Below are 18,542 nucleotides of genomic sequence, written 5' to 3'. Positions count from 1 at the left end.
CAAATTTAGAAAAGACAAAGTCAATCTACATGAGCTCTTACATTGTTTACCTGTTGGCCAGAAATTATAGATATTACGAACTGATTTGCAGAGGCATAGTTGGCAATGGTGAAAATGAATTCAAGTCTTATGACTGTTACAGGCAATTGCAGCTTAGTGAGAAGAGCCATTTCAAGTGAGTAAATAATGCATTCCTGATGTATATCACAAGGACACTACAAGGGGGAAGTCATCAAAGGCTATCTCCTAAAGCTAAGAGTTTAATCAGCAAGTATGGATCCTGATTTATCCAGTTTCGGAAATTCACATACATGAGAGTTCAAGGTTTTACCGGTTGTCCTTACCGACTTTCGATCTATCCCACCAATAGAATGGTCCTACTAGAAGTTCTTAGACATATCAGGGCTTCAAAAGAATAAGGCAGAATAGAGTCATCCTGTTTGACAATGGATAATGATTCAAAAAATGATATTCCATACTTTACATTTTTTCCACTTTAATAAAATCAACCTAGAGAAATGGCCTTCAAGTCATGGTAGGTAAATTTAACATCAAAATGTTTTGCCCATGAAAAAATTGACAACCTCAAATTACTCCATACCTTAGCAGCATGAAATTGTAAAAAACCTTCTGAAACTACAAACTAAAAATCCTTCCACAAGCACTATAAGCTATTTGACAAGCTAAGAGTTATGGGAGCACATATGGGCATTAACACAACTACTGGATTAGCAATATAGCGGTTTCAATTTTTGTGCAACACAAGTCATTTTCATAGAAAGGTAAAACTAAAAACTAAAATCTACAACACCCCAAACCTTACAAAGCAATTGTTAGCCTCGGATTTTCTCCTAGATGTTATCTTGTCCCTGTTAGGGTCTTCACCCAACCCCAAGAGCCAATCTATAGACACACCTTAGGCATAAGAGAGAAGCATCATGAAGAATACCATTTCACCAATATACAAAATGTATTGATAAGAGTTATGTTACTATGAACATTAGCCTTGCTTATAAAGGTAAGAGCTAAGGAGAAGAGAGAACAGGATCATGACAAATGTCTTAATCTCAAATAAGAATAGGTAGAGTCAACAACTACTCAACTACCCAATTAAATGCTAGTTACCTAAGTGAAACTTAAATAAACATAAATAGGCAAAACTATTTACTGCCTATTTACTCCAACACCCCCCCTTAAGTGCAACTTAGGGAGTAAAACTATGCAATATGAGATGCATTATGGGTCCCGACAACAAAGCCATGTTAGGTAGTCATGTACAACTATAATGCAATGCAAAAGAAATCTATCAAATGAGAGAAAAGGGGAAAAACGCTCTATGATGTCCTAAAAGCATGAACATGAAGAACATCACTAAAGCATGTAGAAGTTGTAGACATCTGTCGAAAGAAGACTGACATGGTACTGTAACCGAAAAACCTCCATTGAAACAAGTTGATGACTAGGATCAAGAAGACAACAATTTGCATGAGTGCCACAAACAACACTACTCAAACAACAATCAAATGGCAACAACTACAGAAAACATTTGTTGATCGAAAATACTGACGACACATGAATCTACATGAGTGACCTCATCATCACTACTCAACCAATGAAGTTAAAAATAAAGGTGCAATAGTCTGAAGAACCATGATACACTGAGGATAGAAAATTGCCTCCACAAAATAGGAATGTAAGAGTGTCTAAACTCACTCAAAGCGAAACCAAGGAAGCATTAGCATGAACAATATAATACCCCCCATTAATGCTAACTAGGGAGAAGCATGACAGGCTCACTGAAACTATGTGTCAACAAGCAATGCATGAAGGAGACGATACATCATCTGAAGTGACCAAATCATAATACCAGCAATTGACAAAAGGGTGGTGCACCAAGACTACACACACGCATGAGGCAAGAATGAATGACATCGATTGTTGTCATGGAAGGACACTAACTTGACAAAGTTGTGATTGGCAAACAACAAAGGCACTACACAAACCCCCATGGCACTTATAATACAGTGTGAGTACAATAATATGGCACAACATTTGTGCAGAATCCCCCAAACATGTACAAAATGTGACATTTTATCTCAATGTGTCTATAAGAGGAAATGCTTACAAAAGATGCTCAAATGATCCATACGAACAAAAAAAATGAACAAAATACTTGCACCAAAGGAAAGTGCACGGAATCACCTTTCCGACAATACCTCGTTCGTCAAAAAAGGACGATAGACGCCCAAGTTATGACCATTTGAAGAAAAAAACGTTGATCAAGGCCCAAAGGTGATCAAAAATGGCCCACCCCTTTCTAGCACCCAGGGCTAAGGTGTGGTCACCATATGACCATCAACTCAACAAGTCAAAAGAAAACACCCCCCTTTGACAGAAAGGGCATCGATGGAGCTAATAGGGTGGCGGAGTCCATGGCGGCTTTGCGCGCCACCCCTCCATACATATAACCACAAGCTAAACTCCAAGAAGCACGGCCCACCACAAGCCCATGAGCCATTTGGAGCAAACCACAAGCCACATAAACTACGAATCAGATGGGAACTTCAAAACAAGGCGCATGCAGGCCTACACCACAAGCACACAACAAGTAACCACAACACGCGAGTCGTGGGAGCCTTTGCAAACAAACAAAGATACAAGTCGTCTCACAGACTATGAAGTCGTCAATCAGAACAAAGGCTAACTATGTATGCACAGCGTGAGCAAAATATAAAACTATCACCATGAACAGTAAAACCTTCGTTAAATGTGGGTCAATAAGCTCAAAATGGAAAGCAAGCTCCATTAGATATAAAGGGCAAATGTGGAATTAAATCCAAAGCATTTTAGGGCACCAAAAAATAGAGGACTGACCTATATTAGAACCATCATGCCACCAAACAACTCACTACTGCTAATGAGATGTGCAACGAGCTGTCCACAAACAAATGCGGTACAAAACCCCCAAGCCTACCATTGTAGGTGCAAGAGATTCCAATGCAACTCAGGCCCCAAAAATAAAGAAAGGAGACCTTTGCCCACACTAACTAAAAACTCAGGCACAAACCCGATTAAGACTTCAGGAGCCTATCAAAACAAAGAAGCCTGTGGACCATTCAAAAATGTTGCCTTTGATAAATAAACTCAAACCAAAAAGTGAATCCTTCATTCAACACCAAAAGAAGTTGATCTCATAAAGCAAGGAAATCCTCAACAACTACTGACAATACCATATCGACACCAAAAGCCGCTCGATCAGCCAATCAACAATAAAGAACAGCTAGCAATAAAACGTGGCACAAACAGCTCCAAAAAGCCTATCAGCTCTATCAACAACTACACATAAAAGACCGACAACTATAATAAAAGTGGGCTGCTTTTAATATCCGTCCACAAAAAGGAAATGTGCACCAAAATGAAAAGGGCTCCACCGGAACAAAACGCAAGGCAGTGAAAATAAGCGAGGATCTGGAGCAAGAGGGTCCAATAAACTATGAAATATGTCGGCAAGACAGATAGAAGGGATCGATGAAAACGTTTGATTGTCAATCTAAATTAGTGCAAGTTTACAGCATTTGTCGATCAATGGATTTGGCGGACCTGCAAAATACAGAGTAGCATTGTTGATCTACTGCACAAGGGCCTACCACAAGTCACCCACAAACAGAGCTGATCGCGCTAAAAAACAAAGCCCAAACGAAAAAAGAATGTCATGCAAGTTAGGATCTAGCAACACAATCCAGATCCACACGCATAAACCCTAATCAGGCCAATAAACCATAGAACCATTAGATAAAAGAGCTGCCAAAAAGAATTGACTTGCCAAGGCACACATACTAGTGAATAAGAGTCGACCACAACAATACATCAAACAAACTCCACAACAAGCCAAACAAACGCACTCAATACACATCAAACACAACAAAAAAGGATGGCCACGACAATAAAAATATGTAGCTTGCAAATACGGTCTGAGGGTTTTGGCACAAGTGCCAACCCAAGAAAAAACCACTCAAGGCTTGGAGAGAGGCACCGTTGAGTAAGAGATTAAAGTTGATTGGCTCGACTATTGGAGTCCACTACAGCCAAATTTTCTGATCAAATACTCATCTCGGCAAAGAAACGCAATCCAACAAGCAATATAAACCGGGTCTAAGAACTATTTCTCAGCCACCCAAGACCTCAAAACTCAAAGAAGGTGAACACTCTCAAAACTGGAAAGAGGACACGATGAGAATCTCTTATACCATGTTAGGGTTTGCACCCAACCCCAGGGGCCAATCTGCAAAACATCCTTCACACACAAGAGAGAAGCAACCTTCCAAATGCTATTCCACCAAAGAAAAGATGAATTTGAGGTGAGTACAAATGTACAAAGTGCCTTACTTATTAAGGCAAGAGTAGGAGATGAGGGACCACAAGATCTTGACAAGAGTCTCAATCTTAGAGAAGAGTAGGTAGAGTCAACTACTCAACTATCCAATTAAATGCTAGTTACCTAAGTGAAACTTAAGTAAATGTAAATAGAGAAAACTATTTACTCCAACAATCCCATGTGTCTACCATGTAGCATGTTTTGTTTTCTATTATTTGTCATATTGTAATTAAAAACAAGAAATATGCATTCCCCATTATGTGAATAGGAAGAGAAGAGGTCACATAATTAAATTGCTACCAATTTCCAACAACCGTGAAAGGGAAATGTTGTAGATTATAAAGACTGGCAACATCAAAACATAGATTGTCACCAATATCAGATATTTACCTCAGAAGATTATGTCTCATTTGTTCTCTAATATGTATGCAGATGCTCAATTTCAAGATTCCCAGTTGAAATATTTATACCCAATTAAAATAATATGATCTTTGCAAAAACATCAAAGGTAACTGCATTTAATGGCATGAACGTCTTTAATTTTCAATAAACATCACAATTGTTATTCAAATGTAGGGGCATATAGTGTATATTACAATTTTAAATTGTAAACATTAAAAGGGAGATTAAATCACAAATTTCAGTTCCATAGGCATCAAATGTCACACATGATGCATTGTGATATAAAGGCATACCTATCAAGTAGCCAATAGCTCCTACGAACAAACTTTGGATTGTCCTCACCATGAGCATAATAAACATGGATTCTCTCTTCATTGCCAACCTAGTAAACATTGTGAAAAGAAAGTCATATATTTATGTCCCAATAAAAATTTGATATTGCCAATGTAAATCAACAGTGCCCATGCAATCATAAAATAAAATTTAAAAAAAAAACATTTTAAAGGCCACTATTGACAAAATAAAATCAATATAGATCCTATATGGTTACCAAATCGCATCATATCAATGCATAAAGGGTCTTCAACTTAGTTAGAAAGTAATCCAAAAACTATAAAGTACATATAGATGGCATTGTAAAGCAGATCCAGTGCTTTGCAGCTAAGAATATAATATTTACAAAGAGGTAATTTAATCGCAAAAAAAGATCATTCAACTAGAGAAAATACACTCACAATGTAAACATTAGTGAAAATTAACCAAAAAAAAACCTAAGGTAAGGCATATTAACAATAAATAACTGTAACCTATAACAGGTTTAGTCGGTTACCATTATCCGTTCCCTATCAACAGTCTTGACTCTTAACAGAATCCTTACACAAATACATCAGCTTTCAAACTTTGCAAAAGAAATTGAGTACTTACTTTAAGGTGCTCGTGAGCTTCTTTGACAGTTTTGCCATCCTTTTTCTTCTGCCATGCATGACCATCCTTCCTAAAGTTCCTTAATGCTTTGCGATCAAACATAATTAAAGTACCACCTAAAGAACACCAAAATGTTAAGACAACAAAATCCAAAAAGAGAGATGCTAAAGTAAGCCACCACAAATGCAATAAAACTTCTTGTTTTTCATCGTATAATTGTCATGAAAATTATTTATGACAAAGGTCTACCGCCAAAGATGCTTACTGACTTACCAAACATTCCTATATTTGGCCAAGATATGATATCTTACTTAGTATCACTCAGTTTGACTATGCTTGCTGTCAACATACTTCAGCACAATTAGGTTTAGTAATATCAGAACATACACAGAATAATAGACACCAGATAATAAAATATAGTTAGATCTATCATTATATTCATTAGGTGCATGTGATGTCACACTGATAGATCCACAATCAACCACACCTTTACACTATAAATACAAAGGTCATGAATCAGATCCAAAACCAGCTCAAAAATTTGATGCATTTTTATCCAGAAAATTTTACCTCAAATTATGCATTGCATAATTATTACAGATGCAACATGATTCCTCACATATATTACACAAAATTTGGTATGCAGTGGTTGGAAACAACCACATCCTTGCCTAATAATTGCATATCAATTAACCTAGTCAAGTATGTTTTTTCATCTGAATCAACCGCCTTGAAATGTTAGTTTTTTGCATTCAACGAGCATAAATATAGATAGTCTTAATATGTTGTTGCAGATACTAGATAGAGATGGAATTGAAGTCTGTCTTCTCAATTCCCAAGAAAAATTATGAAAATAAAGAAATTTAAATTAATAACTAGCATGCTTCATATATATATTAAACACCAAATGAATTGACCACCCACACATTCCAAAGCATTTGGTTGGCATCTACATGGCCAAATCTAGAAAATATCCAAAATCTCATTTTTTGATACTTTGTACATCCTTGTAATTTGCATTTTCAAAAGCCTACAAAGCAATTCTAGCCCCTAATTTGTCGAAAGAGGCATTCTCTTCACATCTTTGTCAGTTTGCATAGGTATTTAGGAGATTTTTCAAAAGCACCCAAGAAGTCTGAATTTTTCCCAATGGGATATAAGTTAGGACCTGTTGGTAAGCGTTTTATCATATACTATATATTAGAATAAAATACCCAAGGATACTCTATCCTCTCTTGAACAAAATCACTACTTGTGCCAAGATTGCGAGAAAGACCACAAGCCAACTCCAAGGTCTACATGTGCGAACGGACGACTTTGTACTGGATAGCTTCCTTGGTTATGTATGCTGAAATACAAGGGGGACTTATGCTTGGCTTGTTCAATTCACAAAGGAGATTTATCGTTTGGGTTTGGATCATGGACTTCAAGAAAACTGAAAAGGGGATAAGGTTTAGAAATTCTAATCTATTCCTAAGAATTTAAGAGACAGTATTTGAATAGGTGACTTCAATAACAACACTTTGCTTCGCCATGCTTAGGACAACTACACAAAGTGAGTGCGATCTTCTAGGGATGTGCTTATGATTTTCATACTCGTGAATAATACCAACAGTTGAACAATATTACTCAAAGTAGAAGTTAAATCCTCCGCAAAATAAGCTCAGACTATCTTTACACAATGAACAAAAATCATCTGTTCATCAAAAGTATGAGTGGAAATTCACCATAAATCAATACTTATCAAATCTTGCATTCTTCTAACATACATGAAATAAAATCTAAACTATGATGAGGGATAAGAACCATGCCAACTCCAAAATAAGAGAGGTAATCACCATCAATTCGAACAATGCATTACTTATTACTTTGGCAATTGTAAGCAACAATTACTTATCTCAACATGTTTTGCAACATGCTCCCATGATTTACAAATGAGGGGTTGAGCTCAATTTATAGGCTCCACAATTACAATTCAATGGCCAAGATTGATTTTCAATCAACGGTCGAGATTACAAGATAAAACCCTAATTAGGGTTTGTTACAACTAACTACCTTTCAACCAATGAGAAAATTACATTTGAGGACACTTGTCCTTTTTGCTAAATATTAACCAATAATGAAATACAAGGTTGTTACATTGTGAAGTGTGTCTTCTAGAAGCTTATGGACAAGTCACGTTCATTGAACCTGGACATGTTGATCTTGATTGTTGAATGTCCTTGAATTCTCCAATTGGTGCCGAAAAATTGCCTAAGTATGAAAATTTGTTTGGAATAGTCTTCTTGCCGCCATCTGATCTTGATTGGGATCTTTTCTTCATGAGATGAAATCCTTCAAGAAATCCGGAATTTCTTTTCATATTTTTGCCAAACCTGAAGACTTTTCTTGATGCTCGGAAACTCTTTCGAGTGCTTTGAATTTTGGAGAAGAATTCCCCAGTGCCTTCGCCACAATGAAGGAAATTGGAACTTTTGTTGTGAAGTATTTCCCATACTTAGCAAAAGTTTGGCTAGTCAATTTTATTTTGTGACACCTTCATGTGGATCCTCTAGCACCTAGCCAAGATTTTGACCATTTCTATGCTTAGACGCACTTTGCCTGTGGATTTGCCTTCAATTTTGGATCTGGCTTGTGCTGAGTAGAACAAACTCCGCCTTTGGACAAGGATTTTATTCATCTTCTCCTTACTTCTTCTCTTTTTTCTTCTTCTTTCTTCCAGTTTCTTCTCCAACACACAATCAAAATTTGATTCTTTTGGTTGTGGAAAATTCCATACTTAGACATTTTTCATGTGTCAAACTTTTATTTTCCAACCCGCTTGTTTGTTTGACCCTTGATTTCATGTGCTACTTTGTCAAATTTGTTTTTCCCTTTAGCCATTTTCTCTCTTCGGCATGGCAAGTCGATTGTCTTCATGCCTTATCCCTGAGCCATAGGCAAATTTTTATGTCTTGCTTAAGCATCTTCACATATTCCATTTATGCCTAGTCAACTTGTGTTTTAAAATTTTATTTTCTTCTTAACATGTCTAAACCCTTTGCTTTTCTCTTTCAACCTTGTCTTCAAGGAGAATTTAGAGTCCTTTATGCCAAGTCGAACTTGGCCAATGTTTTGCCAACTTCAACTTGCCTATGTTGGACTTCGCTCAAGTGTGGACATCTCCTCCATGTGTTCCTCGGCAAACTTGGCTTAGTCTTTTCCATCGTGCTTCTTGGTTTAGGCGGACTTCATGTCTTCTTGGCCATGTTAACTTTCATCTTTCCTTAGGCTGGCGGACTTGAGCTTCTTCTTGCCATTTCACACCTTCAAGCTAGGGCGGACTTGGATGATGCTTGGACAAGGCGGAGTTTACATCTTCTTGGACATACTTTCTTTGCCAACTTTGTTTTATTCTTTGCTTTTGCTTTTCTTTTGCAACCATGGCGGACTTTGAAATCTTGGACAAGGCAATGTTGGAAGGTGCCCATGCCAAGGCCGACTTGAAGCTTGGAGTGCATGCTTTGTTTCTTGTCTTTCTCCTAGAGGGCAAACTTCGTGAGTTTTATTCCAACTTTAATGTGCTTTTTCAAGCTTGGGCGGAGTTAGGATTGCATTAGCCAAGGGCAGACTTTGAAGGTCTTGTGACATTCTATCTCTTGGGCGGGGTTCACCTTCTATCTACCAGAGAGGGCGGACTTTGATGAAGTCAGGACATCCATAGGGTGGGGTTTGAACCTTCTTGGACAATCCAAGGGCGGACTTCATCTTCCTTGTGCCATGTCTTCTTCTAGGCAGAATTGACAAAGGCTTTACCAACCTTGACATATGCTAGGCGAATTTTAACTTGCCAATTTTGAAATTTGGCTTTGCTCCTTCTTTACTTTCCATGCCTTAGTTTTATTTCTCTCCTTTCAACTTGGTAGCTTAACTTTGAGTAGGATTTTGACTAACTCTTGCCATGAGTTAGTTGACTGATGGTAGGAGTTTAACATGTGTCGGACAAGTTTGCTTTGTATCTAGGCGGACTTTGATCATTCCTTGCCTTAGATTTATTTCTTCCCTTCAACTTTGTCTTAACCTCAAGTAGGAGTTTGATTTACCATCGCCATGAGTTAGTTGACTGAAGGTAGGAGTTTAGCATGTGTCAGACAACTTCACTTGTGCATGAGGCAGACTTGGAAGATGCTTGGACATGTATGCTTGGAAGGAATTCATCTTCTCTTTGTCATGCCAACTTGGAAGACTCCATACCAAGGCGGACTTTGAAGAGTCTTAGCCATCTTAAACAAGGCGGACCTTGATATGTCTTGGACATGCTTCCACTTCATGCTGCCTTTGCCATCCTTCTTGACCTTGGCGAACTTGGAAGTCTATGAGCCATTCTTAAATGTGCTTAGGCCTGGACATGATTCCAAACTGATCAAACCTTCTTCCCTTATCATGAGCGAATTTCAACTTGGACAGCTATGTGCCATCTCCATGCTTGACTTTATACTCAATCAGCCATGTTCATGTCAAGTTTTATCTGGAATAAAAACCCCGATTGAGGTTTACCACCTTGCTTTTTACACTTAAAGACATAATTTTTCAAATCTGAGGACATGGGCATCGATCATATGGCTGATCTTCTAGAACAAAACCCTAATTAGGGTTTCCATCTTGCATTTACCCTTAGAGACCAAATGTTTCAAATCTGAAGACATGGGCATTGAGCATATGGCCTGAGGATCAAAACCCTAATCTCAGAAAAAAGCAAAAAAAAAGATAACCCTACTTTTTGTACTTAGATGCAAAAAATTTTGAATTCCACAACATGGGCAGTGATCAAATGACATGAGGAACAAAACCCAGATTCTACTTTCAAAAAAGCAAAAAAAAGCAAAAAGCAAGCCCAAAAAGTTGTTTCCCGAAATGTGCCCAAAGTGCCAAAAACAAAACTTTCTATTTTTAGAAAAAAGAAAAAAAACAAAAATTCCTAAAAATAGAAAGTTGTCAGAAATGACTCAAAGCAATTGCGATCCTTGTCCTTCAGACCTTCTAAGCAATTTGACAACGTTCAAACATGATTCTGAGCATGATTTCTCTATTTGGCTCGAGATGACTTCAAAACTCTAACTCCTCATTTGCAAAAAGACTGGTGATTAGCAGTTGCGACGCTAAAGCAAAAAATAGGGGGTCCCCATTTGCAATGGGGCGATGTGTGAAATAGGTCACAACAGGACCCCACCAAGTTGGGGTGCCAAAAGTAAATATTTGTGTACATTTGTTTAATTTTGTAGCTAATATGTCCTCATCTAGCTATCCATTTCAATTTCTAGAGAGTACTTACATATACTAAGAGTACTTACATATACTAACTCTTTGGTTTCCAAAAAGAATCATTTAGAGGTCTTGCTAAGTTTTTGGTTAATTTAGTTGCAAGATTTATAAATTGCTTGTTTTTGAATTTATATATATAGGCACCCATCTCTTCCATAGAGTTTGCCAACGTGTATGAACTCTCTGTTTTGAATAAGACCTATTTCATAATCCGCATATTGTTTGTTGTATACCTATGATTTCACAAATCCATCACTAGGTATTGTCCTCTAAAATCCCAAACTAGTTTTAATAATGTCTGATTAAGTAGTATTCTCTTTGTCAATCACGCTTGACCTGTGTACGTATTATTGGTAGAATTGCAAGCTTCCTTAATCAATTTTATTTTAAAACGGCTTTAAAGTGTAAATAGGAATTGCAAATCCCACGGTGTGATTCCATATTGTTGGTTAACAGATTTGTCTCTTTGAAATAACTCAAAGATGACTCATAATTGCCCAAAATGACAAACAAACATGAACCAATAGTCACAGAAATCGCTATTGAATTAGCAATTTTCCTTTGAATTTTAGAGGTATAGCTCCCTCTTGTGATGTAATGTAATGTCCCCTTTTAGGATATCTTGGAATATCGGGACAATTACATCAATTCCTCACACTTACACTATCTATTTTTGTGCAATTGAACTATGTAATGAAGAATAAGAACAATATCACCTACTATTTGTGATATATACAATAATATATATGCTGAAAGTGAATTGATTTGATTTGCATTAAGTGCAATGATCTGTTAGGATTTCTAATATGTCAAGTATGGCAATATGGATATGCAATGAGATGTGATATTGCCTAAAGCAATATGTATTTTGTGTTCTCTAATATGACTCTTCATACATGCAAATATATAACAAGTAATATCGCTTAAAGCAATATAATTGTTGTTTCTGATATGGATATAATTACTTGCAAAAATTATATGATATGTTGTTTCTGATCTTGGCAATGAATACTTGTAATGACGATGGGGTTGCCTCGGATATAAATCTGATTGGTATATGCACCTGATTATGGGCCTTTGGCCTTCCTCACTTCGAGCTCTTCCAAACTGGAATAAGAAATAAGATATAAACACAATCCATCGTGTTCCATTGAGAGAGATCGATAGTCTTCTTATAGCTTGCAAATTGATAGGGTAGGCTAATACTAAGAGACATGTCCCTTCCGTCTTGTGTCGCTTCATAAGGAAAATACATCCCTTCATTAAACTAATCAATTGTACACTAAAGATTATTTGTTATTTCATAAATCGCAATCTTAGTGATTAGTATAATTTTCTTTGATCGCTCCTTATTAATCAATTGCTCAAGCTAAGAGGTAGTAAGTTGATGCCATTCTTATCACAATCCTCTATTAAGGCATCCATTCTATTATTTTATATTCACCGAATGGCGAGTTCTGGTCACAATGATCGTAAACATGGATAGTGGCACACCTTTGTATTTTGATAGTGGAACCAGGAATAGTTTGTTTGATTATATGGCTCTCTTATTATACCAAATATAATCATTGTTGGTGCTGAAGATGTCGATGACGACAGATATATGACTTTGAGATCTGCAGATAAATACTTCCTTAATCATATATTGATGTTGTTCGCTTAATATCATTTTCATTATATATACTTTGGTCTTTCCAATCGCTGCTGTCTCTCACCTCAATATATTCATTGTTATATTGTCTATCATAATTCAGGCTCATAGGATATGTTATTCATTACTAATTGTTTCTTATTCTTTTAGTTGTTCCTTGTAAACCATCATTGCCTACTTCCTATAATGATCTTTCAATACATATTTGTAATTTTGTCTCTCCTAGAGACTTCACAAAATTGAAATACTTGGTTGGCACGATGTGAGAAAGGATGGGGACATCACAAAGGCACATGCGGTGGTGACTGTTGGAGTCACCGCTCCCTGGTCCACCCGTATCTCCTTTCGGGCGCCTTAGTCTACACGCACCGTATTCCATACAATGCGATCGTTGGGTGCAATACGCCCCTTGTAATGTAGTCCAGGTTTAGCGTTGATTTATAAGGTATTGATATATTATAAGAAATTCCTATTGTATATTAATATTGGTTCTATTTATGGTATCGTATTAATACGATATTATTCCAAATAATAATTATAATGTATTTTGACAATTTATGTTATATTTTATATTTATTAAATAGCACGTTATATGGTAAGTGTAATATATTCAATATATCTATTTTATGTTTTAATAGTATTTTATGGTAAAACTTCTTTAATAGTTAATATAATATTAATAATTGAAATATGAACGTTAAAATAAAACAATAATAATAAATAATAATCATAACAAATAATAAACATTAATAATCATATATTAGAGGAAAATCGTGAAGTCTCATAAATGAGACGATTTTCCAATATTATTAAATGTTAATTAATAAATGTTTTAAGTATTGTATTTATTTAATCCAATGTCCAAAGAGGGGTTATGACATGTAATTTGTTTTTTTGGGGGGTGTGCGTTTTACCAAAAAGCAAGAAAGATGGAGCTTTTAACTAGAAAGCTCTAAGGAAAAAAAAAAAAAAGAAGGGGTTTGACAGAAACACAATGAAATAGAATACAAAGATTCTACCCTAAAGTGTTAAGATTTGTAGAGGTGAGACATTACTGCTCCAGTCATTCAAAGCTAAATATGCATAGTAATGAACACATGCAGATTTCAATTTCCATCCAACAGATTAAAAAAAGATAACCCGAGTGCTTAGTACATAGAAAGAATAAATGATTCGCTAACCATAACTCAAAGTTTATGTTCTATAGAGTTGCATTCAGATTTCCTTTTATAAAATATCCATTCACAAACTGTGAAAGAAAAACTCTATATCTCCCTCCTGACTCCTATCTGACATATATATATATATATATATATATATACACACAATTGGTAACCATCTTTTTAAAATAATAGTCTTTAAAAGCGACCGTTCCAAGAAAAGAAGCTGAACAATTATTCAAAATAAAACAAACACTGCCTTTGAGAGCCTGACTCTATATCACCTAGTCTTTTGTTGTTTATAACTAGGGAAAGATGGATTCGGATTGCCTTAAGGCAACATCCGAACCCATTTAGGACGGGGTCCTATCTTTAAGGGGTAGCGTGGCCCCAAGACTAGTCCAGCCCCATCCTCCACGCTACACCAAAAAGGCCTCACGCCACAAAATGTAAAATGGCGCCAAAAAAAAGGATTGAGACCGACCTTGGTCAAAAGATCCATATAAATAAAGTTAAAGTGCAAACACAATTCAATCATAAATGAAATAAGCCAATTAGCTCTGCAAACAAGAAGTGCGAAATCACTGGGTAAGGCTGTGCGAACTTATCCAAGAACTTATTCAAGTATTGGGCGAACTTATTCAAGAGGATATAGGGCATTTTGGTGCAGTCTTGAAACATGCAAAAGGGCAGATCTGATATATAAAGATCAGATTCAGAAAAGCAAGCTAAGTATTGTATTTGTGCAATAAGAGTGAATACATAATCTGACCTGTGGGTCTTTAATGCTGGGTTTTTCCTCCTTGGAGGTTTTCCCAAGGTATTTGTGTTCGTCTCTTGGTTCCTTGTTTCATTCTTGAGTTTACTTGATTATAGTTTACTAAGTTACAAATCTGATTAATAAACTAGGGCATAATAAAATGTTACAAATCTGCTTAACAAACTAGGGCATAATTAAATGTTACAAATCTGATTACTAATCTAGGGCACAAATTTAACATGGTATCAGAGCTAAGGTGTCACTAATTTCAGATTTTAGTAAATCATTTATTGCATATAGTTGTTGTTTATTTTCAGATTAAAATGTCAGTTTTGAGGGCTGAAGATAGACTTGATAGAGCCCTTGATTTTGCTGCTCGGAAAGTCCGTATTCTATTGATCCTTGAAGAGAATGATCTGCTAAAGTTTGTAGAAGAAGAAACGTTGTCCCCTCCAGAAGATGCTGAAGAGCTGAAACAGTTCAAGAAAGACTCCCTCAAGGCTAGGAAGATCATAATTGAAGCCGTCAAGAATCATCTTGTCACTGTCATATCAAAATTTGTGTCTGCCAGGGAAATCATCAAACACTTGGAAGGGATGTATGAAGTCAACAACCTCAGCAGGGCTCTTGCTCTAAGGCAGCAGCTTCTTCACATGAAAATGAAAGAAGAAGACTCAATCATTGCCTACTTCATGAAGATCAATGAACTAAAGGACAAGCTAAGTACTCTTGATTGCCAAATTTCGGATAAAAATCTTGTTATGATTCCATTTAATGGTCTACCTGATGAATGGGAACCACTCATTCGTAGCATTGGTGGAAGAGCCGATCGTCCCAACTTTGAGCGTCTCCAATCTAATTGCATTGAAGAGGAATCACGAATTGACATAAGAGGAAAACTTAAGAACTCCCAAAAAGATAATCATGTTCTTTTAGCTAAATCTAGAAAAGGTGGTCATTGGAAGAAAGAAAATAGAAGCAAAGATTTTAGGTCCTCCTCCTATGATCCGAGGAAGAAGTCAAGAGATTCTTCTCACATTCGTTGCTTCAGATGCGATAAGTATGGTCACTATGCCAGAGATTGTCAGAATGATCCCAAGGAAAGGGAAGTCAATATAAATGAAATTGCCGAACAAAGTGAGGATTATCTTCTTATCTTTGCTCTATCCAACAATGTTCCTACATACAGTAATACTTGGATACTTGACAGTGGTGCCTCCAGACACATTTCAGGATTTCGTGAGCATCTTTCAGATCTGATTGAAAAAGACACCAACCTTCATGTGGTAATCGGTGATGATGCTCGATACTCGGTAAAAGGTTCAGGTACCACCTCTTTAAAATTAGATTCTGGTATTTCCTTACAACTCTGTAATATTCTTTATGTACCTAGTATTAAAAGAAATCTTATTTCCATTTCTGTCTTAGAAGATAAGGGTTTGCAAATAGCATTTTCTGAAGGGAAAGTACTTGCTTGGTCTAAGAAATCTAATTTCAAAACTGCTCGTGTTATTGGAAATAGATGTGATAGTTTATATAAGCTTGCAGCTAATCCAATTCAAGCTCTCATCCATGAGGCCCCTGAATCATGTGAGCTATGGCATAGAAGACTTGAACATCTACACTTTCAAGCTCTTCCCACTCTCAGTAAAATGGTTAAAGGTATGCCTAAACTTAGTTTATCTCATGATGATGCTTGTAAAAGTTGTGCAATGGGTAAGAATGTAAAGAATCCTTTTCATAAAAGCGATAGTAGGGCTAAAGAAAAGTTAGACCTTATTCATTCAGATTTATGTGGGCCTATGTCTGTAGCATCTCCTAGCGGTTTCTTGTATTATGTTATCTTTATAGATGATTTCTCTAGGAAAACATAGATTTACTTTTTTAAATCTAAAGAGTCTGAAGAAGTCCTAAAGAGATTTGAAGAATTTAAAGACTTAGTTGAAAACACTACAGGAAATCGAATTAAATGTTTAAGGTCTGACAATGGAGGTGAGTACACCTCAGGTAGTTTCTATGACTTCTGTGTTAAGGCAGGAATTAAGAGAGAGTTCTGTGTTCCCTACAATCCTCAGCAAAATGGAGTTGTTGAAAGAAAGAACAAAACCATTGTTGAAGCTGCAAGAGCCATGATTCATGATCAAGACCTACAACCTTTTCTATGGGTAGAAGCATCCAAAACAGTAGTTTACATTCAGAATAGATGTCCTCATTGTGCTCTAAAGAATGTAACTCCTGAAGAAGCCTTTACAAGAATCAAACCTGACATCAGCCACCTAAGGATATTCGGGAGCCCGGTGTATGCTCATGTGCCTAAAGAAAAACGAACCAAGTTGGATCCCTCTGGAAAGAAAGGCATCCTAGTGGTATACAGTGAATCTTCCAAAGCCTTCAGGATCTACATTTCAGGTCAAAGGTATGTTGAGGTAAGTAGAGATGTAACTTTTGAAAAAGATATTGCTTTCAAAAGATCTAAAGGTTCATTATCTGACAATAACGATATGGTGATTGAAAATCAAGATTCAATTGTTGATGCTAACCCTGAGATACAGGAGGAGTCCACTGACCTTCCGAATCAGGAAATTCAGAATGACCCAACAAAACCCATGATCTCTACCGATATACCTCAGGATATTGTGGTTTACAAAAAGAGACCACTTTGGGTTAGAAACACGATTCAAGATGCTGAAGGATTTGCTGCCCCCAGAGGAACCTTTAGAGACAGCAGGAGATTCCAAAACCACGCCAACTATATTTCTGTGATGTGTAATATCATTGAGTCTGAACCTCACAATGTCGAAGAAGCTATGTCCCATCATGCTTGGAAATCAGCCATGGATGAAGAGTATGGGTCTATCATCAAGAATGATATCTGGGACATTGTACCCAGACCCAAAGGTAAGTCTGTTGTTTCTTCTAAATGGTTGTTCAAAATTAAGCATAATGCTGATGGTAGTATTGAAAAATACAAAGCTAGGTTTGTAGCTCGTGGTTTCTCTCAAAAGGAAGGAATAGATTATGAAGAAACTTTTGCTCCTGTTGCTAGATATACTTCTATTAGATCTATAATAGCTATTGTTGCAGCCAAAGGTTGGGAACTGCATCAAATGGACGTTAAGACAGCCTTCCTCAATGGTGTCATTGAGGATGAAATCTATATTGAGCAACCAGAAGGTTATGTAATCCATAAAAGAGATTCTCATGTTTGCAGGTTGAAGAAAGCCTTATATGGGCTCAAACAGGCTCCTCGTGCTTGGTATGAAAGAATTGATAAGTATTTACTAAGCTTAGGATTTCGTAAGAATGATGCTAATGCTAACATTTACTTAAAGGTTTATAATGATGATATGCTTATTTTGGTTTTGTATGTGGATGATTTATTTCTTACTGGTGAAAATAAACTAATCATAAGATGCAAGGAAGAATTAGCCTAAGAATTTGAAATGAAGGATTTATGTCTAATGCATTACTTCCTAGGGTTAGAAGTATGGCAAAATTCCAATGAAATTTTTCTAAGTCAAGGAAAATATACTATTGATATTCCGAAAAGATTTAGAATGATGGATTGTAAACCCATGCATACTCCTATGGAATCTAACTTAAAGAAATTAAGTGTTTCTACAGCTAACTCTGATTTTGCAGATCCATCTGAGTACACGCAGTTGATTGGATCCTTGATGTATCTAGTCAATACAAGGCCAGATATTTGTTATGTTGTGAATGCCCTCAATCAATTCATGAGCTTGCCTAAACTTGTTCACCTGGTGGCTGCCAAGCACATTCTAAGATACCTGCGTGGCACTATTGGTTATGGGCTGAAGTATTCACTTAATACCTTAAATCTTCTTGGAAGGCTAGATCGAAAATTGTAAATCATGTAAAGACCCACTTGTGTATTACACTTTCTATGCTTGTGTGCTAGAACCATCCTATGCTTGTGTGCTAGGTGGAAGATGTAATTCTATGCTT

The 18,542-nt window shown here is 36.5% G+C and overlaps 1 protein-coding gene across 1 annotated transcript in view; it reads right to left on the bottom strand.

Annotated features, from left to right (window-relative positions):
* LOC131048483 (calmodulin-binding transcription activator 6) overlaps window positions 1-18,542 on the bottom strand; it is a 238,453-nt gene that overhangs the window by 191,006 nt on the left and 28,905 nt on the right. Inside the window, exons 3-4 of the mRNA XM_057982443.2 lie at window positions 5,702-5,817; window positions 5,071-5,159 (exon numbers count right to left, since the gene is read on the bottom strand). Of these exons, the coding sequence (XP_057838426.2) occupies window positions 5,071-5,159; window positions 5,702-5,817 (205 nt within the window). The remainder of the gene's footprint in view (window positions 1-5,070; window positions 5,160-5,701; window positions 5,818-18,542) is intronic.

The sequence above is a fragment of the Cryptomeria japonica genome, chromosome 2 (assembly GCF_030272615.1).
Source record: "Cryptomeria japonica chromosome 2, Sugi_1.0, whole genome shotgun sequence".
NCBI classification, from domain to species: domain Eukaryota; kingdom Viridiplantae; phylum Streptophyta; class Pinopsida; order Cupressales; family Cupressaceae; genus Cryptomeria; species Cryptomeria japonica.
Note: the sequence above shows the minus strand (reverse complement) of the source record. Positions and strands in the feature narration are given on the sequence as shown.